This window comes from Salvia splendens, chromosome 8, assembly GCF_004379255.2.
Source record: "Salvia splendens isolate huo1 chromosome 8, SspV2, whole genome shotgun sequence".
Lineage (NCBI taxonomy): Eukaryota > Viridiplantae > Streptophyta > Magnoliopsida > Lamiales > Lamiaceae > Salvia > Salvia splendens.
In genome coordinates this window covers 2,967,824-2,991,912 of record NC_056039.1, presented here as the reverse complement: position 1 = coordinate 2,991,912, position 24,089 = coordinate 2,967,824, and the positions used below count along the sequence as shown (strand labels likewise).

Below are 24,089 nucleotides of genomic sequence, written 5' to 3'. Positions count from 1 at the left end.
TAATAGTAATAAATTAAATTCGTATGGTCCTCTTTAAATATTAATTGGGCTGACCAAACGATACATGCTAGATTGGGCTACGAAAGTTCAGGCCCAAATCTAGTATCTAGATTAATAGTATTAATAGTTTGTTTACTTTAGTTCTTAAACTCCATGAAAACTAAATGTGTTGTGATTAGTGAAACTGAGGAAGTATCAAATAGTACCAGTTTTTACAATCAAAATAATACTAATAACAATCTTGTTACAGAACGACTGTTTTCGAAATCGCTACTTCTTGATAAGGTTTCAGTTTACAGATTATCGAGCTTAAACAAAATTCAAATATTGACGAAGTTTTTATTACAATGATTAAACCTGAAGAACTATAAATTTTTTATTAATTTGTTTCATTTTAATAGTATCAAATACTCTGTTTTGCTTACTTATTTTTTTTAATTCTTGGATATTATGCAGGTGTCATGATGTGTTTGTAATAAGCTTTTAAATATCTTTATTGATTGTTTTAAACCGGAGCGGATCTCCTACTCCACACTCATATCAAAATAAAATAATTCACCATCACTTATTAAAATTATAATATTATTTTATTTTGTTGTGAATAGGTGGAGTAGGAGTGGAATTGGAGATCCAAAGTGGTTTTAAACCGCTTACTAAATTGCTAAAACGCTCTCTAAGTCCACTAGCTACTAGTGTATACTAATTGTGTATTAACACTATTGAACCATTATTAACACGTCTTTAATTAATTACGTGTTACTGCTAATATATCAAAGGACGTCGCATTAATTAGCAAATTGAGCAGCGCATATATAGGGTAATTACTTTCCTTTGAAATTGCCCACCTAATATTTTAGAAAAATATATAGCTCTTATATTATAAATCAACATCGTAATTAATTACTATTATATGGAGTATGTTTCATGTATAATTCTAGAAAAAAGAAAAGATCAAAAGCAAGATGGAAAATTGCGAAATTAAAAATGATGAATGTGCAAGATAATTCATCCCTACTCATGTTCCAAGTAAAGTGACATTAAAAGTATCAGAAATTAAAATTAGGATCAGATCCAAATTTCTAGGAAAATTAACAAGAAAAATATGGACCAAGTTCTTAAACAATTTCTTGATTTTTACAACAGTCAAGGCTTCACATGGAACCTCCAGCTCACAGAAATATTATAAATCCCAGAAAGACATAACAGAATTTAATGTTCATTATAGTATAATGTAATCAAATCCTCCAGATTGAGATAAAATCAATTACTACAAAAATATAGATAAAATCTGTCAGCTAAATTTACATTAATTAATTCTGCAGAAATAAATACATTAATGTATTTAATTTAATATATAAAATTCGTATAAATTATTCAGTTGGTGATTGATGGATAGGGTTACTACTTGATTCAAGAATCCAACTTTTATCCCCACCGCTCTCCCCATCTTTAGGGACTGTTTGGCTCTCTTTATTTATGAGTGAGGAAATTGCAGCTGCAACAGCAACCCTAAACTTAGGATCAGAAGTTATTGCACTCACATTTTCGGACAACGACGTTGTTTTGTCCAAATCCCCTCGATCTTGGTCTTGTAACAGCCCATTGGGGCGAGGGAAAAGGTGGTTAGCAAGTGTTTCTCCATTGAAGTTTGGGGGTTTAGGGATCAAAGAATACCCTAATTGGGCCATGGAGTTTGAAGAGCAAGGATTGTTGTTGGTGAGGTCCAAAACAATGCCCTTTGTGGGGTCATAGTAATTAGGGTTTATAGGCCTTAGGTTTGGTATGAATGGAGAAGCGGGATTTATGACTAGAGGGCTATTAATGTTGTTGTAATAAAGGGAATGTTGTTGGTTTGAGGTTGGGTGGAGTAGTTCGGAGTTGTGGAGGGGATTGTTCGCGTCGAACATCATGTATGGCGACATTGCTGATGTTGTTGACGCCATTGCGGTTGCACCTACTGGAAGGGGATGGTTGTGTGTGCCTTCATACGTTGTGATCAGTATAGATTTGTCCTCTAAACATCTTTGGACCTGCTTGTAAGATAATTTAACGTATTAATTACACATAGTTATAATCAATGTGCTATAGTAATTTAAACAATTAACTCAACTGAACACAATTAGTGTATCTAATATAGCTCATAAGTTTGATCTTATTACAAGTGATCACAAATAGTTCAAAATCAAACAATCCTCATCGAAGTTGTAAAACCAACAACAATATTATCATTCTTATAATCTTTAATTATGAATAGAATAATTAATTAATGAAGCCTCAGTAAAGTTTGTTTAAGGCCTTGATGTTCATTCATGTTAATTCATACTAAGAGCTTAACCACAATGAAAATAATAATGACATTAATATCATTTCATCAAATTGATATAATGGTGCATGCCATGCTACACTAGTAGCATTAACAAACTATCAAATGATGTATAAAATCTCAATATAACATAATAAAATAAGATGTAATGTAAAATTTACTAACTTAAATTATACTGATAAAAATGAAATAGAAGATGTAATAGCACACATTCCGGAATTTTAAAAAATGTGATATTTAATGGTGAAAATTATACCTGTTTTCTCACTGGGCATGCTGGAGCTACAGTGCAACGATAGTAGGCTCGAGGGCAAGGGTTTCCTTTAGCAATCTTCTGGCCATATTTTCTCCATTGACATCCGTCACTCATCTGATCAATTCATATGAAATCAATTTCAACTCATTAATATTCGATTAATGATAAGAAAAAGAAAAAAAAAAGTGAACTAACCGTAGCTGAATCACATCTTGCCCTGACAGAAACCCTAGCTCGTTTATTTGGTGGAGAATTGATAGTATGATTCATAATTCCCGTCATGTTATTGCTATGCATCTGATTTTGAGCTAGCTTGAAAGCCGTCATAGCCTCCTCCCTTTTCTCCGCCACATCGCCGCCCTCACTGCAACTGCTCGCCACCCGCAGAGACAGCCACAGTCCGTCGTTTCCCGAACCCTCCTCCTCCTCCGACGGCGATCTCCGAACGTCGTCGTTTTTGTGATTCCCGTTCACCGAATTAAACATATCGGGATCCTAAATCAATTTGAATGAATTAAGAGAGCGATTTTCGAGAGAAAAAAAAAAGTTATTATTAAATACAGTAAAAAAACATGAATTGATTTCTCGCTACAAATCGTGTTTCAATTCACCTTGTTTCCGCTATTTTGCTGAATCATAGAGAATTTCGTCTGCAGATCAGTGTATTCCTTCATAGTCTTCTCCACTGCGTTTCGCAACTGTTTGTTCTCCTCTTTCACGCGATTCATCTTCATCTGCAGAGCTGTGAGCTGGATTGAATTCCACACTGTTAAATTAGTTCACATAACAACATGATTTCATTTCTCTCTCGATCGATCGATTTCACGGTTATACCTCTTGCGTGTTGGATCCTTGATCGGAATTTTGATCTGGAGCGCGATCACCAGGTGTTTGAGTATTTGACGATGGAGATTCGTCGAGTTTGTTTTGCTGTTGTTGCTGCTGCTGTTGCTGTGCGTCGAGCTTGAGCGAGAGATCAGGTTCCATTGCTGCGGCACTGATACCTTCTTCTCCTTCTTCTCTTGACATGGAGATGATGAGGAAGGATTTATGGAGTTTCTCTCTCTAGATAATGGTGCTGCTTTTGAGGCGCAGAAGTTAATTAGCTCGTCGTTAAGTAGTAGTGATGAATAATTAGAATAATTAGAAAATGCAATTAAGACGCATCTAATTTTTTACTTTAATCTTTTTTCTTGTTAATTACTATAGTAATCAATAAAACGTCCCCCTATTTAGGTGAAGCCAAATTATAAGTGTCCAATTTTTAAGAAAGGGAAAATTATCATAATTTCAGTTTGATTCTGGTCTATTCAATAACGTTGAAATCTTGCAAATTAAACCGTACTTGTACTAAAAATTTGGAAGTTGGAATTTTTTCGACGCACAACTGTGGTTTGCAACTCACAAATTGGCTTAAATGAAAATTTCCTTTTTATATAACATTCTTGATACAGATCATCTTATTAAATAGAACTATTATAAAATCGTTGAAAAATTAGTCTTGTGAGAAAATTGCAAATTGTAGTGAAGTTCAATTAATTTCACATGATTTGAATACGATTAATTTGAAGTCAACCTAAAGTAAGATTTAATGATAAGTTTTTTTTAAAAAAATTAATATTCTCAATATAGATTCTTCTTATCCTCTTGAAAATATTGATATACTCCTACTGTTCCGTTTTAATAGAGTCATAATTTTTTAGCACATTTTATCATAATAGAGTCATTTTTATTTGTGAAAAAAAAAATACTTCTATCTAGTATTTATTTTCTCTTAATTTCTCTTTTACTTAAACATTTAGTACTAAAAAGAAACGTCTTTATTAAATAAAAAATTTAAAAATTGTGTAAAAATTTGAAAATGAGATTTGGATATTATGTAAATATAAAAATTGTGTATGACACATTAATATAAGACGAGTAAGAAATCCTATATATATAGTATAAACAGAATAATTTGGATCAGATCTGGAAATAGTCAACTAGAAGACCCTCCAACCTCTTTCCAATTTCCACTCTTTCTTGTTGAAATTCTCAACGTCCCAAATATATTTTATACATATTATATTCATCAACTTCTCCATCACTTCTGAATGATTTCAACTTGATTAATTAATTAAATTCGATTAGCTTCTCACATTCGCTCAATTTAAATTTAATTTATTGCATGCTTCTTTCTTCACGCTAGAGTTATAAATGCATATGTAGATCTTGAAATTAGTCTATGATTAATCACAATTGAGACTTATTAATTTACTTATATTGCTTATTTTAATCAATGAATAATACTGTACAAAGAAAATTCTATTATTGAAAACTTGTAACCAAATTTCATAGGAAATCATTACTGTATTATATAAATTGTTTTATAGAAAAAAAAGACTGATTATCATTATCGAATTAATTTATTAATATTTGTTATGACTATGTAATATATTAATCTATCCAGTATTGATGGAAAGTGACGACGCCAAAATCATTAAAAGTGTTAAAATGGAATTGATTTTCCACTTATAATATTACTTTTAATTATTTGATTTTAGTTGCATCAAAAAATTGAACAAATAATTGGTAGTAGTATTTATTCATTAAAAAATGAAAAAAAATCAACTAGAATTTAGTAAATACCATAGACACGTGGCTAGATCTGATTAGTTAAGTTTACGGATTGACTTAAAAGTGCAGCGTTGACTTGTGTAAAGCAAGTGTCTGTTCCACTAATTCTTTCAACTTGATTTTCCAATTATTTAAAATTTAATTAACCGTCAAACTATATAAAAAATAGCACATAGTTTTTTGTGGAAGCTGCATTATTATTTAATAATATTTGAGTGATTTAGGGATCGTTGCATTAAATTGAACTTTAAACATCGATTCATTAACTATTTGATTATAATATGTAGAAATTAGTTTCGATTCGATCTGTTTGACCGAGGTTCCAATTTTTAATATGGGGTCTCGTCTTCTTTATAAATCACATCTCAATTTTATTAAATCTTGAAAGTGTATATTTCGAATAATAGTGATCCCATCCCAATCCAATTGGACCCAAAACCTAGTTCTCGAATTAATTAAAGAATCAATAATCATATTCAAAATTATGTATGAATTTACCAGAATTTGAGTAGTAATTTTGTATAGTATGAAAATTAAATATTCAAAAATCATGCAGGTCTAGTTTTAAATGTCGAAGTGTTTTGATAGTTAATTAAGAATTTAAGACCTATATTATTACTTATCTAAATCTTGCTGAATTAATTGGGTTTACTTACAACTCATTAAGTTGGCATGAACTAACACGCCCTACTAGGCTACTACTTGATTGAAATCATACTTTTTTCAAAAGCAATAATGAATTTGCAGCCACGAAATCAAAGGTAAATCGACGTTCTATTAAAGTAATGTCACTATTTGTAAGGTTTGGGATGATAACAATGAAAGAATAAGAAAAAGATTATTAGACCAAAGAGTTGAATTAGACTTTAATTTCCTCATACTTGACCTCCTAACCTACCCTCTAGTATGTATATCGTGGTAAGTTGTTGGACTCTAATTAGGCCTTCTAATTGCAGATTTATATCTTCGATTGATCACAAGTAAAATAAAGAGAAATATTTATGATGTACATGCCAAAGACATCATTTTTGGTAGGGGTGGAAAATGGATAATTAGGTATCGGGTATACATGACCCGATAACTTTCGGGTATTGGTTACCCAATACCCGCAATACAGGTTCGGGCGCGAGATTGGATATTACCCAAGTACCTGGTATACTAGATTTTTAAATATTAGGTTTTTTGGGACGAGTAAGGGCAATTTCAAACATGTTCTAAATGTAATTTTTTATTAACTCCAAATATTTCAATAATCTCTGATTATTTCTCCCATAAAAATATTACTGTAGTACTCCCTCCGTCCGCGAATAGGAGTCCCGTTTTTCCATTTTAGTCCGTCCGTGAATAGGAGTACCATAAATGGTGATAGGGTACCACCTTCCACCAACTCATTCCACTCGCATTTCATTTAAAACTAATATATACAAGTGGGACCCCTATTCCATTAACTTTTTCCACCCACTTTTCTTAACATTTCTTAAAACTCGTGTCGTCAAGAAATGACACTCCTAATGACGGACGGAGGGAGCATATAATAGTAAAATTTTATATTTTACTTTGATCAAATCATAAAATGTTTATGGAAAATTCAACTTAATAAAAATTAGAAGAATTCGTCAAAACAAAAGTTGATATAAAAAAATTTCCAAATTTCGGGTTTTCAGTTACTTGATTGATCAGGTCCGGCTACCCATATCGAATAACTGGGATACCCGTTTTCTCGTCACAAAATTATGTGGATTTTACTTGGAATTTTTCTTTTATAGTCATTAGTTAATTAATTATATGATTTCAATTTAATGAAATGATTTATCATGGTTTATACAAAAAGGATAGATGGTCAACGAAAATATCTAACTGCATAGCCATACGTGTAGTAGTAGTATTTATAAACTTCTTAAACAATGTTAGAAAGATTGAGTAGTCAAAACAATTTGATCAATTGAATGATGGCATCTAGATTTATTTTCTCTAAAAAGAATGAGACAAAAAAGAAATCTAACTTCTATTGGACTATTGGAGTAGTAACATTACTACCAATCAACGGTTGACGCATTCCAGTAATCCCATAGATTTAATCAAGCTATAGTCTATAATATTATGTAATGAATATATAGTTTAAATATATATTTCCATTATAAAATATTGTGGATATCAATATATATGTAACAAACAATAATTAGTAGTAGTACAAGATCAATACAAAGAAAACTATATTGAACTACTCTATACCGATCTTAGATTCTTAGTATTCAAAAATTTCTATAGTAATAATGACACTAGGGTTCGAGTTTTTCTTCTTAGTAATAGAAGCTCGAAGATTTTGAGTTTTTTGGTTGAATTTTGTTAACAGGAAGTGGCTTTAATTATTCCACAAAAATTAAATCAACCTGACATAAAATCTACACATACTGTTTAATTGATATTTTTGGGGTTTATTGGTAATTATACGTTGAAACAGATGATAACTGTAATTAGTCCTTGATTAAATGGTTAACAACAGTCTTAATTAAATCTAAGATCGTCATAAATTTAAATATGAGCCTATTGTGAGAGAGGTCCATAATGCTAAGTTGAAAATTGCGGTAAAGCCTTTTGTTGTTAGCTTTGGCCAAAGACCTAACTTACCTCTACCACCTAACTAAGTCACCTTAGTTCTATGAAATACTCCATTTATCCCACTTTAGGAGTCTCGGTTTACCATTTTTTGGTGTCCCATTTTAGGAGTATCGATTGGGATATTCCATAAATGGTAATTAACTTCATATGCTACTAATATTTTTCCACTCACATTTTATTATAAACTACTAATTTATAAAAGTATGGCTCACATTTCACTATCTATTTTCACAAACTTTTCTTTACAGTTTTTAAAATTCGTGTCGAACTCAAATGAGACTCCTAAATTGGGACGGGGGAAGTAATTTGCAGTTGCATATATTTAGATATATAATCAATGTGGGCATGTTAATACTCCCTCTGTCTTATAAGAATATGCACTCTTTCATTTTTAGTTCGTCCCACAAGAATATGCATTTTTCAATTTTGAAAACTCTTTTCACTCTAATGAGGTGGGACTCATTCTCTACTAACAATACTTTAATTACTTTTTCTCTCCATCTCTCTCTTACTTTTCCAATTTTGCATTAAAACTCGTGCCGAACCCAAGTGCATATTCTTTGGGACAGAGGGAGTATGATTCACCAACGATGTGGTATCGTCTAGGTTAGTGTTCGATTTGATGGATTAGATCATATGAATAAGTTACAAAAGTTGTTCTTAATTAGATATAGTCTGATACTGAATCATGGGACAATATCACGTGAATTAGTCTTGACTCATGAGTGTATACAGAATTAGTAAAGAAATATAAGGGACTACGGGTGAGGAAAAAAACCGCAAACTGAATATTCGAACCTAACAAAACAAAATTTTGAAATTCGGTTCGGTATTTTCAGTTTTTTGGTTCGTTTCGTTTCGGGCGGAAAAAAAATCCGAAAAACCGAATTATGTTTTAAATATAATATTATATATATTTATTCCATTAATTTAATACTATATTATATCATATATATGTGCATTTAATATATTTTATATAATATGCATTATATAAATTCTAGTAATTTTATATTATATATATATACATATTCTATTAGTACATATCAAATAAAATATATTATATATACTCTATATATTTTTTTCGGTTTTTCATTTTTTTTAGAATTTTGGTTTTTTTGGTTTTGTTCGGTTTTTTGAAGTTTGATTTTCAGTTTTTCGGTTTTTCAAGTTCGGTTTGATTTGGGTTTTGAATTAAATTCGATTTTCGGTTTTAGTTCGGTTTAGGTAAAAAAACCGAACCGAAACCCGAAAGCTCACCCCTATAAGGGACTTAAGCTCTTACTATTTTTTTCATATTTAAGAATTTGGGACAAGATTTTCTCACTTTAATGTTATATTTAACAATTAAAAAACATGACATACTAATTAACGAATTATATACATGTGTTAATATGTACGAGTATAATTTACAAATTGACTAATGACTATATCAAACTTTGTGGTCGGCCAAAGTCTTGAAATGAGAAGTTTATCAATATTATTGCATTACAATACAATTTATGTAAAAGATTATCATAGTTCAATCAATATCTCACAGAAAAAATTATATATAAACAGTGGAAATGGGCTAAATAATTTCTGAGCAGTTATATACTTTGAACAATCATTTGGATTAGAAACTCCATGCTTAAGCAGAGGAAGCTGCTGACTGCTGACGAGTTATAAGCAAAATTAAAAAATATATAATCAAAAACCATGAGAAAATGAAGAAAATGTATTAAACTGGAGACGATTCATTTTCTTCCCCAAACAAAAGAAATAACATATAAGTTGACCTTATGAAAGAGCAATGGTCACTAGAAGTAATCATCAGTAGATTATTCCTATCCCGCTTCCATGAAACACCAAAACTACAAACCTTCGTGGTGCCAGAACCGTATCTTCTATCTTTTCCACAATCGAAACAAGAAAGAAAAAGGGCCCTTCACAAAACATAGATCTAAGTAGAAACCAGCACCTCAATATTCCAGCTTAGTGTCGGAAGAACTCATTCCAGCAGAAATGCCCCCAATATGCGAGTTAAACAGAAAGGTTTTTGGCAGTGTTACTTTCAAGATTTTGAAGGATGGATTTGAACTGATGTGCTGTTCACAAAGAAGTAACAATTATATCAGTAACAGATACAAGTAGTAAGGCATAAAAATATTCAGTATACTTGGAGGATGAATATATAACTTCATTTCAGAGGAATCGAATACCTTGGTGATATCTTTTATGAAAGCACTGATTTCTTCTTCAGTAAGACCACCCTCATCATCATCAGCATTTTCCTCCCATCCCAAAGAACGTAAGAGTGCAGTCTCTTTCTCAACTGGGAATATAAGGTCCAAGCTAGGGTGCACATGACAAGTATCGCCATTTTCCTCTCTGTCACCTGTGATCTCAGACAAATTACCCCCACCCGAGCTTACATCTAAGGAAGTTTCACCTGCCTGAGAAGCATTAGCACTCATAACCTCCATATCAGACTTATCTGAAGGGGATGGTGAAATTTCAGTACTAATCTCCTGCAAGGATGAGGTGTTTGCTGTTGGCGAATCAGCAGTAGAAGAAGAATCCTCCACAGATTTCTTCCTTACTGAGTTGAAAAATGCATTTCGGCTCTGAGCTTGGGAAGTCGGTTTCTTCTCCAGCACAGTAAATACAGGCTTGCGGGCATGGACTGGGTCGTTTGTTGAGCCCCTAGTTACTGTGGATCCAGAAACAACTGTAGCAGCAAGTGTAGAGCTCACAAGTTTGCTACTTCTTGTTGGGCCCAAGGCATCCTTCGTAGCAGGAGCAGTGCCATTCTTTTCATGCACTGGCTTGAGAACGTGGAGCTTCCCTGCATTTGATGCTTTTAAAACATCACCCTTCACAGGCCCAACCACCTTATGTTTCTGTTTATCTGAAGAACTCCAGGCCTGTGCATATTACAGCTTAGTTACAACTGACAATTTGACATCAATAATCAGGAAGTAATATTTTCAAACAAATCATATTCAATGAAGTAAAACTCGTAGTAACAAATTTTTGCAATTTGGCTCAAATCATGGAAAAATCAACAAGTATGGTGGCAAATGATACAAATGGTAATCAACAAGTATGGTGGCAAATGATACAAACAATGGACAGTGTCCAATTCATCCCTACCACAAACAATAGTCTTCAAATCAGGGGCTCAAACAGTTAAACAATTGGTACAAACATTCTCACCAGTCTCCAACACACATTATTAGAGAAGTGGAAGAAAAATATTGGACATTCCCTCTTTTAGAATATGCAATTTCAACTGTCGCAACATTAGCCACTTGACTAAATACTTTGATAAAATAAGATTCAAAACTAAATAAAACAAAGTTGTCATGAAGACATGAAACCATTATATGCATTCAAAAATCATCATTAATTCCATAAAACAGGCTCTATTTATCATTCTTGAACTCTATATAATATCTCAACTATCAGTCTCTCCATAGCTAATACCTTGATTTTCAGTAAAATACAAATTTAGCCATTGGACATAACCAATAGAGAGAGTAAGCAATAGACCTCATACTTAAAAAAGGAGCACCACATATATGCATCCACAAGATAATACTTTACATATGATATATTCAATATTTAAAATCATGCAGGTAGGAGCCTCTATTTGTTATGAAGATCTAACTTTGATTCTGGCCTCTGGACAATCCTGAACAAGAACATTAACAATAAAAGGCAGATCATCTCATAAATGTCTCACCAAAGATTTAGGTGTTGACGGCATCACAGGAATTAATTGTTTAGCTTGTTTGATAGCGAGTTCTTCAAGTCTCTGAGTTTCCACAGATAACTGCACAGGAATAACATTTGGGTATCATCTTATGAGCAAATATACACAAAAATTTCTATAATATAAAGACATTCAACCCACCGATGGAGTAGTTTGACCACGATTAGGAGCCTGAGCTACTGCTTCTGCCATATTGCGACTGGTGCTTGAGCCCAAAGATACAAATGTAGAACTTGGTGTAGCTTCCTGCCGCACGGGAGAGATGCAATTACTATGGCTTCCAACTAGAACAGGAACTTCAGCCAAAGCCGAAGTCCATTTCTCTCCACTGACAACAGTTGAGGAGCCTAAAGGTAAGCCCTGAATTGCAGAACACAAACTAGGTGACGGGACTCTTCCAACCTCAGGCACAACTGTTCTTTCTTCAGCCAATGATGGGAAATCTTTTTCAATAAATGTTTTATTCACCCCAGCCATGGAACTGCTCTTTTCAACTAAGCCATTGGCTTTAGTTCCAAAACTAGTGCTTGAATCAGTTATAGCCTTCCTGTGCCATGTATCTACATTGTTTCCAGAAACCATTGAATGAGAACGCCTGAACCCATCCCTCTCATATGTACTTAACAAGGTGGCTCCTGATCTATCTGATGAGTCCCGCCGCCACCGGTCTCCCATGATTGAGTTTTCTCTATCACGAAAATGATATGCACTCCTCGCCCAATCCCTATTATGTTGCTTTCCAAAACCACTATGAGGCCCCAGATGACCAGAACCATTACTACTAGAACTTCGGCGAAAATATGAAGAGGTAGTTCTGTCAGAACTAAAAGATCGTCCAAAATCACGACCATTACTATTCACAGATGACTTATTTCTTGCAATCTTCAATGAGGTTTGATCATCTAAACGACAAAAACATCATCAGAAACTCAAAAAAAAGGACAGGACTTGAAATGTTCGATAAAATAGATCACCTTAAAAACAAAGATATTACCTGAATTTGATACCGAGCTGGCACCATTTGGACTTGCATTTTTCAACCATTCTGGTATAAAAGTGGGTTCACCTTTTTCCATAACTAGCACTAAACATTACTTACGTAATGACTACACCTCCAATTTCGATCCCACAGCCAGTTATGCCAGGCTTCAACTCCCGCACAAAAATCAAAAGGCCATCGTCAAAAAGTTAGGACTAAACTCTATGCTAATAAATTCCCTTCACCTTAAATTCCCTTTTGATTAATCTCCACCTAACTACCCTAATTGCCTTCTCCAGTACACATCAGCAAGAATTCCAACAAGGAATTCAAAAAATCATGAATTTAATCTGCAAGGACACAGGTGTACTCAATTAAATCCCAAACGCACAATACGGGGAACTCAGCCTTTTCTCTATCCAATATCTAGTCAACCAAGAGCTGTTTCACTCAATCAGTCAGAAAAAAACAAACTTATACACCTCTCCACTGCAGAAAAGGCTTCAGTAACAGCTTATAAAGGCTTTGACACTGAAAAATATTCAAGCCAACATCATCCAACCATCACAGCATCAAGTAAATTAACAAAACGCACTAAATCTAACCCCAATCCCTCAGATGATCAAACCTATACCCTAAATTCCATCCAGCAATTGAACACAAAATAATCCCTAGGGTTTGAGCAATCCCGCAACACGCAAAAAAAAATCAGAAACAGTCCTTGTATATATATGTATATCAATGACTACAAATATAGACTGAGGCGGATTTTTCTAGATTGGAATTGAGAAACTGGAAATCTATACCCTCAAAATTGTTGGATTTTAGATTGATGAAAACCCTACACTCGCCGCCGCCTGAGTCATCGTATGTCGTTTCAGAGTCTGTAAAAAAATTTATGTTAATCGATTAATTGAATTCCTAGAGAAAGAAAACAAGTAACGCCTAATTTATCGCTCTTATTCTAACTGCGCATCAATGTGTGATGGATTCGAAGAGATTAAATCTGTGGAAATTTGACGAAAGAGATTTTTGTATGTTTATATGCGTTGGTATTTTGAGGAAGTTGAGTGTTTCTTGCTAATTGTTATGAATGTCAGTTTATACCCCCTATTTTTTCTCTTATTTTCTACACAATTTTATATAATTAAGTATTCATAAAATATTTATAATATTTGCTTTATTGGTTTTTAAGGTGTCAAGAATTTATTAATTTAAAATTACATTTTATTGATATTTGAATATGAATTTCGTGTTATAATATCGGAGATCTTCAATTTTATCCACTCACCATATTTAGAGATATTGTGACATCTCGAGAATAAAAATACGTGGAAGACATGAATTTAATCTTCCAGTGTTTTTATCAAATTTCATGAACTTCTTAATTAATAAAGATAATATCACATATATCATTGTATATTTGTATGAATATAAATAATACAGTAGTAGTGGATTTATTAGTATATTATTTGTATAATGTTAAGAATAAATTGTATTGGACAACTATCCTGGTCCTAACTTTGTATCTAAAGCCAACCTGTATATAATTATAATCACATTTGGATAATTTGGTGGCATTTTTAAATATCATGGCTTTGAAAACACCAACAACAAAACAATGGTGACTTTGAAATGGTTGGATTCATCACAACGACACAATTGGTGTATCATGTTGAAAATGAATTTATGATTATATTGGTTAGTTAATTTTTTTTTTTAGTAATATCAGATAAATTATTTTACTATTATTCATTAAATACACCTCTTGAATTACGGACGAACATATTGTTGAAGATCGCCGGAGATGGCAAAACTTTTACTACGAAGTTTATTTCTTAAAATCCTTTCTTACATAAAATCTTCAAACAATAGAAAGAAAAGAAATGGGAAGGAATCTCGTGCCCATAAAAATTCTTAATTAAGATTGCAAACCCTATAATCAGTGAGAGATAATTGCGCGCGAATTATCAATATGTGTCCACATAACTAACGTCTTACTTATGGCGGAATGGAGGAAGTATTATTTAAGTCATGTTTGATTGTCAGAATTCTATTTGGAAAAGTAATCTAATTTCTTAAATTTTAAAACCATGTGTTTGTTTCAGTTTTTAATCAAACTGGGAAAGTAATCAGAATCCTGAGACAATTTTCCAGGATTCTAAATCCTAAATTTTCTTAGGTATTCTTTTTCCCAGTTTTAGGATTCTTACATATTTAATACAATATGAGAAAGGTTTATTATTACTATTATTATTGTTATTATTATTATTATTATTGATAATTACAATGTATTAAAATTAATTTAAAATTATAAATTATACTTAATTACGGTATAATAAATAACTATAATTAAAATTATCATAATTATACTATATTATTATAATATTTATATATAGGGGAGCATTAAGGTCCTTACATCCCTTTAGTGTTATACACAAAGCAAATCACAATCATAGGATAGATGGATTGGATGGATATGATTTAAATCAACCGAGCTACATTATTCGCTCCATTTCGTACATTATCAGGGTAAAATCTGTATCACACAATAATGTGTAGCAGTTTCAAAACTGCAGTTCCGAGATTTCAGCGGAATTAATTTGAGCGATGATTTCACAACCCAATCTCTCTCCTCTCTCCATCAATTCGATTCTAATTCATCTCCCTCTCTCTCTCTCCCCCCCCCCAATTCAACCCTTCCCAAGACCCCAGATGCCGCCAAATCTCACCGCGATTTCGGCGTCAACAAGATTGAATTGTACATTATTTCAATAGCAGACCAACTTCTGAGTGCTCTTTGACTGTAGTGTGCCGATTTTAGTTTCGGTGAACCTTTATTCGAAGGTTGTATAAACGGGACGAATTTCTGGTAAATTTCAACCGTAAAATATATGGGTTTTTCAATTATAAGTTTGTTCTTCAATGATTGTATGTGTTTTGCGCTCTAATTGCTTCAGATGTTGTTGATTTCAGTATATTGGGTATTTCTTCGGTTTTTTTCATCAAAGATTAATGTTTTGATGATAAATCTACATTAAAAACTATTCAATTATGCTTCATATTGAATCATGTGTTCTTGATGTCTCTTTATGATAAATCTACATTGGGTATTCATCTTATTGTTCATTTTGTTGACAACAACATACTTGTTTACGGAGAGTCTGAGTTTGTACATTACAAAATTTATTTTTGAAACTATAAATTGTTGGCATTACATTGAGCATTCATTTGTGATTGTGCATCAATACAAAATAAAATTTTGTATATTACACGCTTATAGTGTACATTATCTGATTATATTATATGTGATACATTATCTAATCTATCATGTACGTTAGTGTTGATAGAGTTACTTTGGTCAATTGTTGTAGCATCCATAGCAGAACGAAATTGGTACATTATTCACACGTATTAGTACATTAATTCGATAATGTACGATTATGGTTATTTAATGTACGATTATCAAACAATCACCGTGAATACTTCTGTGAATTTAATGTACGATTATGATGGTTTAATGTATATGTCACATTCTTATTAATATAGATTATAATGGGTTTAATGTGTTGCGAAAGTTAAATCCATCCCCGAAGGGTTTAACAATCCATGCCGACTCACTAACAAAACCTTGTTGTTCATTATTTTGATATAGACTGCTACATTATATAATCCCAGATGTACATTGATGGAAAACATTAGATTCGTCATTTATATCTGCTACATTAATGTGTGTTATGGTAGTTTGAGTTACATTGGTGAACATGTTCTGTATATTACGTACAATTTATTATCTACATTATTAACTGATGTACTTTTGTTTGATGTTGCTTATAGTGTAATCTCCCCGTACTTTTGTTTGATATTGCTTGTAGTCTAATCTCCTAAATGTCAATATTTTTTAATAGGTACAAAGCGCTCAAAAAATCTTGGTGATGAAGACTTTGAGGAGGACATGCAACCTTCACCAACCCATGATACATTATACGTGCATAATTGTACATGACTTTAAAATATCATTCACTGCGACAAGATGTAGCTATATATGAACATACATTATTCAGTCATTTAATTACATTAATGCATGTGATTCATACATTCAAATACCATTTTCATACATTAACATCGACATTAAACTAATTATTTCGTACATTAAACTAAGTCTTTCGTACATTACAAAACCATATTTGTACGTCAAGTTCTGTATGAAACCAAAACCAAATGATAAAAACAGAAATTATAGGAAAGCGTTGGTAATATGCCATAGCCAAATGGATTGCTAAACCTTAGGGGAAAAGAGTTATCTCCCTGCACTTGGTGAAGTTTTCGTTAGTCTGCCGGTACTACAACTTAGTCCGATGGATTGCTAAACCCAAAGGGTATGGATGCAACGTGCTGCAAGACATTAAACTAAGCCTTTTGTACATTAAACTAAGTCGTTCGTACATTACAGAGCCATATTTGTACATCACGTAGTCATTTACTGCTATGTATTTTATGTACATCATTCGTTTACTATATCCTAGCCCCATGGGTTGCTAAACCCAATGGGAATGATTCAAACTCCCTGCCCTTGGTGATGGTTTATTTTATGAGTGTGTACTACAACTTAAACTCATGGATTGCTAAACCCAAAGGGCATGAATTCAAGTTCCTTTCAACATTATTCTCTTCAATTTGTACATTATTAGATATTATTGGTACATTATTTACTATACCAAATCTAAAACACACATTAAAAAATGAAATTTAATTCATGTGGTGGTACTATACCCTAGCCCCATGGGTTGCTAAACCCAAGGGGAATGATTCAAACTTCATGCCCTTGGTGATGATTTCTTTTGTGAGTGTGTACTAGAACCTAGCCCCATGGATTGCTAAGCCCAAATGGTATGGATTCAACTCTCGCCAAACATTAAATACTTACACATGTACATCATTTAGTATTACGCATGTACATTAAAGGCAATTTGGCGTACATTATTTAGTTCACAAAAGGTCCATATCAAATATTTATATACATTATTAGAACGCAACATGTACATTAGACGAAAAAAAACATGAAACAATGTACATGTCGGATTGGTTCATGAAAAAATAAATAATAAATCAAAAATCACGTCTTATGTGGGTGCCGTGGATAATACGTGACGTGGATATGGTATATCATAATAAAAAATCAACTTAATTAAAGAAAGAATTATCATCTGTTAATATGAATTATAATTAAAGAAATGATACGTGATGTGGAAAGATCTTCATTATAAAAAGATATGGTAATTAGAATTATACAGGTAAATAAAAAAACTGATTTTAACGTGGGTGACGTGAAATTTGGAACATTTAAACCAATTTTAAAAGCATATTTCCTAAAGCACCCTTTTCAATTTTTTTATATACTTTTTGTAATTTCCACCTAGGATTTGAGGGACATTAGATGGGAATATCTAACGGTTGTAATTAGTATTGCATTTTCCAAACGTATAGTGTAAGGATGTGAATACATTCCTTTATATATAGGGGTGCGTTATATTGATAACCTCTAAATATCGTAATAACCCTATAACTAAATCTGGACCGCACATTTTTAAAATCACGCGGTTGAGATTCAAACTTAGATTTACTTCATAAAAAAAAGGCGGAGGGGTAAAACTGTCATTTCGCTCATTTAATTTCTGAATTTCGTCAAATATCACTTAAAATGATACAATGATAAAATGATAGGTTTATTGCATAGAATGATAGTTTTGCCGGATAGAATGATACTCTGAGTTGATAAAATGATACTCTGAATTTCGCCAAATATCACGTAAAATGATAAAATGATAGGTTTATTGGATAGAATGATAGTTTTGCCGGATAGAATGATACTATGAGTTGATAAAATGATACTCTTGACTGATAAAATGATACTCACAGCAGATAGAATGATACTCTGAATCAGTCACTTAGATTTTATCAGTCAAGAGTATCATTTTATCAACTCATAGTATCATTCTATCCTGCAAAACTATCATTCTATCCAATAAACCTATCATTTTATCATTTTATCATTTTACGTGATATTTGGCGAAATTCAGAGTATCATTTTATCAATCACGAGTATCATTCTATCCGGCAAAACTATCATTCTATGCAATAAACCTAACATAATCGGCACAATACATAATATACAAACCTACAAAGCAGTAAACGTATCATTTTATCAACTCAGAGTATCATTTTTATAAGGTTTCTGTCATTTTATCCGCTTAGATTATCATTTTATCAGGTAAAAGTATCATTTTATTAAACAAAAATGTCATTTTATACACCAAAAATACATATCATTCTATCGGCTGAAAGTATCATTATACCCGCCAAAACTATCATTCTATCGGCTGAAAGTATCATTCTATCCGGCAAAACTATCATTTTATGCAGTAAACCTAACATTTATAAGCTAAAAGTATCATTTTATCAACTCAGAGTATCATTCTATCCGGAAAAACTATCATTCTATGCAATAAACCTAACATATATCATTTTATCATTTAATCAGTCAGTCAAAAGTATCATTTTATCAACTCAGAGTATCATTCTATCCGGCAAAACTATCATTCTATGCAATAAACCTAACATAATCGGCACAATACATAATATACAAACATACAAAGCAGTAAACGTATCATTTTATCAACTCAGAGTATCATTTTTATAAGGTTTCTGTCATTTTATCCGTTTAGATTATCATTTTATCAGGTAAAAGTATCATTTTATTAAACAAAAATGTCATTTTATACACCAAAAATACTTATCATTCTATCGGCTGAAAGTATCATTCTACCCGCCAAAACTATCATTCTATCGGCTGAAAGTATCATTCTATCCGGCAAAACTATCATTTTATGCAGTAAACCTAACATTTATAAGCTAAAAGTATCATTTTATCAACTCAGAGTATCATTCTATCCCGAAAAACTATCATTCTATGCAATAAACCTAACATATATCATTTTATCATTTTATCAGTCAGTCAAAAGTATCATTTTATCAACTCAGAGTATCATTCTATCCGGCAAAACTATCATTCTATGCAATAAACCTGTCATTTTATCATTTTACGTGATATTTGGCGAAATTCAGAGTATAATTTTATCAATCAAGAGTATCATTTTATCAACTCAAAGTATCATTCTATCCGGCAAAACTATCATTCTATGCAATAAACCTAACATATATCATTTTATCATTTTACGTGATATTTGGCGAAATTCAGAAATTAAATGAGTGAAATGACATATTTACCCCTCCGCCTTTTTTATGAAGTTGAGTATCATTTTATCCGGCAAGACTATCATTTTATGCAATAAACCTAACATATATCATTTTATCATTTTACGTGATATTTGGCGAAATTCAGAAATTAAATGAGGGAAATGACATATTTACCCCTCCGCCTTTTTTTTTTATGAAGTAAATCTAACTTTGAATCTCAGCCACAAGATTAGAAATATGTGCGGTCCAGATTTTGTTATAGGGTTATTACGAGATTTAGGGGTTATCATATGATCACAACTCTATATATATATATATATTTGTTATTATCATACCAATAATTAATAATTTATTAAATAATTAAAATATTAGTATAATATAAATTATATAATAATAAATAATAATAATTATTTTTATAAATTAATCATTAATCAATAAATTCATACTGAAATTTCAAATTATAAAATCTATTAAATTATAATATTAGTAAATATTATAATTATAATAATTATTATAATAATTATAATCATTTATGATTATAATACTCCATGTAACTATAATTACATTTATATTATTATATATTATGATGGATAATCTATATTTAAACTAATAATAAATATAATAATATAATAATTATTATTTATAATTAATAATTTATTAAAAATATATATATAATTATTCTTTTTTATAAATAAAAATAATAATAAGTAAGAGTAGTTCGGTGTTTAAATCAAATATAAAATTTGAAATGTTGATATTTTCCAAATACATGAAAGTAAAGTTATTAGGAATCATATTCTCGGGATTCATTTTCCGAGGAATTATTTTTCTTGTCAACTTTACTTTACCGTCAACCAAACATGGCATTAGAGTATTCACAATGTCATTTCTCAATCCATTGTTTCACTATACTATTTATGATTCTCATAGTACTTTTTTCAATATTATTTACTTAAGAATATATAAATTGATCATTTTAATTAAAATAATTTATTGATATTTAAAATTTTAAATTTTAAGTTTAATTTATGAAATTTAATATGATATTTAAAAAATGAAAGAAAATTTAGGATGGCAAAGGAAAGAAGAAAGATAATTTTAAAATAATATCAGATTTAATATATTAATAAAATAATATAAAAAATTTAAAAAGTTAAAAATGTGAAAAGTTGAAATTGTCTAGCAGCCCAAAAGGATATTTTCGAGTGAAAAAATATGAGAAGGACCGATTTTAAAATAAAATCTCGCTTCAAGAACTACTGATTCATGTTAATTTTTGGTATCGCCGTTGAGAGAGCCCAAAATAGGGCCCAACCAAACATTTCCCCCGAAATTCACATTTCCTCTGTAATAATCTCACAAAAAAAAATCACACTTTATTAAGGAAAAAAAAGAGTTGAGAAATCCAATTCCCTCCAATTATCCCCCAAAACCCTCCACACCCGGGTAAAATTCAAACCAGAATTCCTCCGATAACTGCAGTAGAGCACGAAGTGAATCACAAATCCGCGCAATTCGCCGCATTCCGCGAAGAAATTCGAAGTGAAAATGGAGAAAGACGACGATGAGATGAGGGGGGAGATAGAGGAGCGGCTGGTGAACGAGGAGTACAAGATTTGGAAGAAGAACACGCCGTTCCTCTACGATTTGGTCGTCACTCACGCGCTCGAGTGGCCGTCGCTGACCGTGGAATGGCTGCCCGACCTGGAGGAGCCGCCGGGCAAGGACTACTCCGCCCAGAAGATGATTCTCGGTACCCACACCTCCGAAGATGAGCCCAATTACCTCATGCTCGCCAGGATTCAGCTGCCTCTCGAGGACTCCGAGAACGATGCCCGCCATTATGAGGATGAACGGTCTGAATTCGGTGGATTTGGTTGCGCCAGTGGCAAGGTGCCTCTTTTAATTTTTCTACTTGTGTTCTGATGATTTGACTTCCATTTGATGGGGTTTGGGGAATTAATTGGGGATTTTGTTTTCTGGATCTTGATTTTTTTTGGTTGGGATTGGGGAAGCTAAGATGAGACTAGAGAATGTAAGAGTGCTTAAAAACTCGATCACTTAGGAGCCTTGATTTCTTGCTGTTGTAGACTGCATCTCTACTTTGTGTGTTTGTGTAACTCTTTTAATTATCAGTAAAATATAAATAGAAATCTAATTTGGTGCAGTAATTTCTCCAGGGAGGGATTTAGGTCGTAGTTAATGAAGTTTTTAATACAAATGCAGCAGTTTGTGTATGTAAATATGATTTAGTTCTTTACTTGTTTTAATCCTTTTTGCAGGTTCAAATTATCCAGCAAATAAATCACGATGGGGAGGTCAATCGGGCCCGATACATGCCTCAGAATCCGTTTATTATTGCCACCAAGACTGTTGGTGCGGAAGTTTATGTTTTCGACTATAGCAAACATCCATCCAAGCCTCCCCTAGACGGTGCGTGTAACCCTGATTTGAGGCTAAGGGGCCACAACTCGGAAGGATATGGTTTATCTTGGAGTCAGTTCAAGGATGGTCATCTTTTGAGTGGTTCGGATGATGCCCAAATATGTTTGTGGGATATAAATGCAACTCCTAAGAATAATGCTCTTGATGCGATGCAAATATTTAAGGTATTCAAACAGAAACGAAGCTTAAGTTTTATGTTCTTGGCCATAATCAGCACGGCTGACTTTTATTTGGAGTCTTTAATTTCATCGTTCATAAGCAGATTCACGAAGGTGTTGTTGAAGATGTGGCATGGCACCTCAGGCATGAATATCTGTTTGGTTCGGTTGGAGATGACCAGCATCTGCATATATGGGATCTCCGTTCTCCCTCAGTCAACAAGCCAATACAATCTGTACTTGCCCATCAAGGCGAGGTTGGTTTCACGATTAGCATACTGATTAAACTAAAGAACAAACTAGAGTTTTGAATTATGTTTTTATAATCAAGTTTTAATTTTACTGCACATAGGACATGTTTAGGGTATTAGGGTAATCAAATTCTCCACCTCTTACCTCAAACTACTTATCGATGTGATGTGAACCTATTTTTGGATAAATGTACACTTTAATATACATAGTTCATCTGCTTTTGATCTGGTAATTGTAGCCTTAAACTGTGTATTTTCCATGACATTTTTATAGGTAAACTGTTTGGCTTTCAATCCCTTTAACGAGTGGGTTCTGGCGACCGGTTCTACTGATAAGACCGTTAAGTTATTTGACATGCGAAGGATTTCTACTGCACTACATACATTTGATTCTCACAAGTAAGCAGTTCTTATGCCTATGATTTAACAATTAAAAGGGATATAATTACTGTATATCTATGTTCGAAAAGATTTTTGCCTTGATAAAGTGTGGCCAAAATATGTTGTTTTCTTAAACCTGCTGCAATCGCTCTGCAGGGAGGAGGTTTTTCAGGTCGGATGGAACCCAAAGAACGAAACCATCTTAGCTTCGTGTTGCCTTGGTAGGAGACTGATGGTCTGGGATCTCAGCAGGTATATTTCTCGTTAAAAGTTCTATGCTTCTCCCTTGATCGAGCAAAAGCTAGTTTCATCTTGATGATGCTTGCTGATGTGGTTACTCATGCCTTGACAGGATTAATGAAGAGCAGTCATCGGAGGACGCTGAGGACGGACCACCAGAGCTCGTATTCATTCATGGCGGGCACACGAGTAAAGTATCCGATTTCTCATGGAACCCTTGTGAAGACTGGGTTGTTGCTAGTGTGGCGGAGGATAACATACTTCAGATATGGCAGATGTCTGAGAACATCTACCATGATGAAGATGATCTGCCAGGCAACGATGCCATGAAAGGCTCCTAGTTTCAGTTTTTCGACTCGATCTAGCCTGTTTAGCTCTTAAAAATATTCTCTGTGTTTCTTCCTTTGGCTGTGTTGCACCATTTAACTGTGGCTTTTAACTTATGAGAACAATTTCTAGTTTTTCGGTTACATAGTTGAACCTTTTTGTAATACAAAATGAAAGGGGAATTGTCTATTTCTCTATATTTAAGCAGTGAATCCTTTTCTCCTAATTCGCAAAAGGTAAGAGTGCAATTTCTGAAAAAAAACTAAAATTGTGATTATTGTGAGCACAGCCATACATGTCAAGGAACAAAATGGTTAAGCCTGCTGAAAGCAAATAACATCATTGCATTAAATTTCAAAGAGCCCTAATTCTAACATGAAATAGAAACAAAACAAAAATGTTTTAGAAGATTATCAAAAAATTACAATTGCCCCGAGACAACCCTTATAAAATCATCATATATGTTCTTTAATTTGATGAATG

The 24,089-nt window shown here is 32.6% G+C and overlaps 3 protein-coding genes across 4 annotated transcripts; 1 reads left to right on the top strand and 2 right to left on the bottom strand.

Annotated features, from left to right (window-relative positions):
* Positions 1–1,200: 1,200 nt before the first annotated feature.
* On the bottom strand, positions 1,201–3,658 carry LOC121743549 (probable WRKY transcription factor 9). The gene is made up of 5 exons (XM_042136875.1): positions 3,414–3,658; positions 3,191–3,328; positions 2,775–3,074; positions 2,580–2,693; positions 1,201–2,030 (listed from the first exon to the last, which is right to left on the bottom strand). Exons 1-5 carry the CDS (start codon positions 3,606–3,608, stop codon positions 1,371–1,373), a joined length of 1,407 nt encoding a protein of 468 aa, XP_041992809.1. The 5' UTR covers positions 3,609–3,658; the 3' UTR covers positions 1,201–1,370.
* Positions 3,659–9,510: 5,852 nt separating this feature from the next.
* LOC121745324 lies at positions 9,511–13,620 on the bottom strand. 2 transcript variants are annotated; one of them, XM_042139185.1, is made up of 6 exons: positions 13,354–13,620; positions 12,563–12,897; positions 11,710–12,470; positions 11,539–11,628; positions 10,013–10,717; positions 9,511–9,898 (listed from the first exon to the last, which is right to left on the bottom strand). In XM_042139185.1, exons 2-6 carry the CDS (start codon positions 12,642–12,644, stop codon positions 9,773–9,775), a joined length of 1,764 nt encoding a protein of 587 aa, XP_041995119.1. In that variant the 5' UTR covers positions 12,645–12,897; positions 13,354–13,620; the 3' UTR covers positions 9,511–9,772. The 2 variants fall into 2 exon arrangements, with proteins under 2 accessions (XP_041995119.1, XP_041995118.1); XM_042139184.1 differs by having other exon boundaries at positions 12,563–13,620.
* A 7,575-nt stretch (positions 13,621–21,195) lies between these two features.
* Positions 21,196–23,803, top strand: LOC121744759 (WD-40 repeat-containing protein MSI1-like). The gene is made up of 6 exons (XM_042138388.1): positions 21,196–21,697; positions 22,087–22,413; positions 22,512–22,664; positions 22,933–23,057; positions 23,196–23,291; positions 23,392–23,803. The coding sequence occupies exons 1-6, from the start codon at positions 21,353–21,355 to the stop codon at positions 23,618–23,620; spliced, it is 1,275 nt and encodes a 424-aa protein (XP_041994322.1). The 5' UTR covers positions 21,196–21,352; the 3' UTR covers positions 23,621–23,803.
* Positions 23,804–24,089: the final 286 nt, after the last annotated feature.

Excerpts from the sequence above, each read along its gene's own strand:
- LOC121743549 (XM_042136875.1), bottom strand. The coding sequence starts at position 3,608 with ATGTCAAGAGAAGAAGGAGAAGAAGGTATCAGTGCCGCAGCAATGGAA. Across the intron at positions 2,694-2,774 it reads CAAGATGTGATTCAGCTACG|ATGAGTGACGGATGTCAATG; the intron begins GTTAGTTCACTT and ends TGAATTGATCAG. Across the intron at positions 2,031-2,579 it reads CATGCCCAGTGAGAAAACAG|GTCCAAAGATGTTTAGAGGA; the intron begins GTATAATTTTCA and ends TCTTACAAGCAG.
- LOC121745324 (XM_042139184.1), bottom strand. The coding sequence starts at position 12,644 with ATGGAAAAAGGTGAACCCACTTTTATACCAGAATGGTTGAAAAATGCA. Across the intron at positions 10,718-11,538 it reads CGTCAACACCTAAATCTTTG|GCCTGGAGTTCTTCAGATAA; the intron begins GTGAGACATTTA and ends TAATATGCACAG. Across the intron at positions 9,899-10,012 it reads TCATAAAAGATATCACCAAG|CACATCAGTTCAAATCCATC; the intron begins GTATTCGATTCC and ends CTTTGTGAACAG.
- LOC121744759 (XM_042138388.1), top strand. The coding sequence starts at position 21,353 with ATGGAGAAAGACGACGATGAGATGAGGGGGGAGATAGAGGAGCGGCTG. Across the intron at positions 21,698-22,086 it reads TTGGTTGCGCCAGTGGCAAG|GTTCAAATTATCCAGCAAAT; the intron begins GTGCCTCTTTTA and ends TCCTTTTTGCAG. Across the intron at positions 22,414-22,511 it reads ATGCGATGCAAATATTTAAG|ATTCACGAAGGTGTTGTTGA; the intron begins GTATTCAAACAG and ends GTTCATAAGCAG.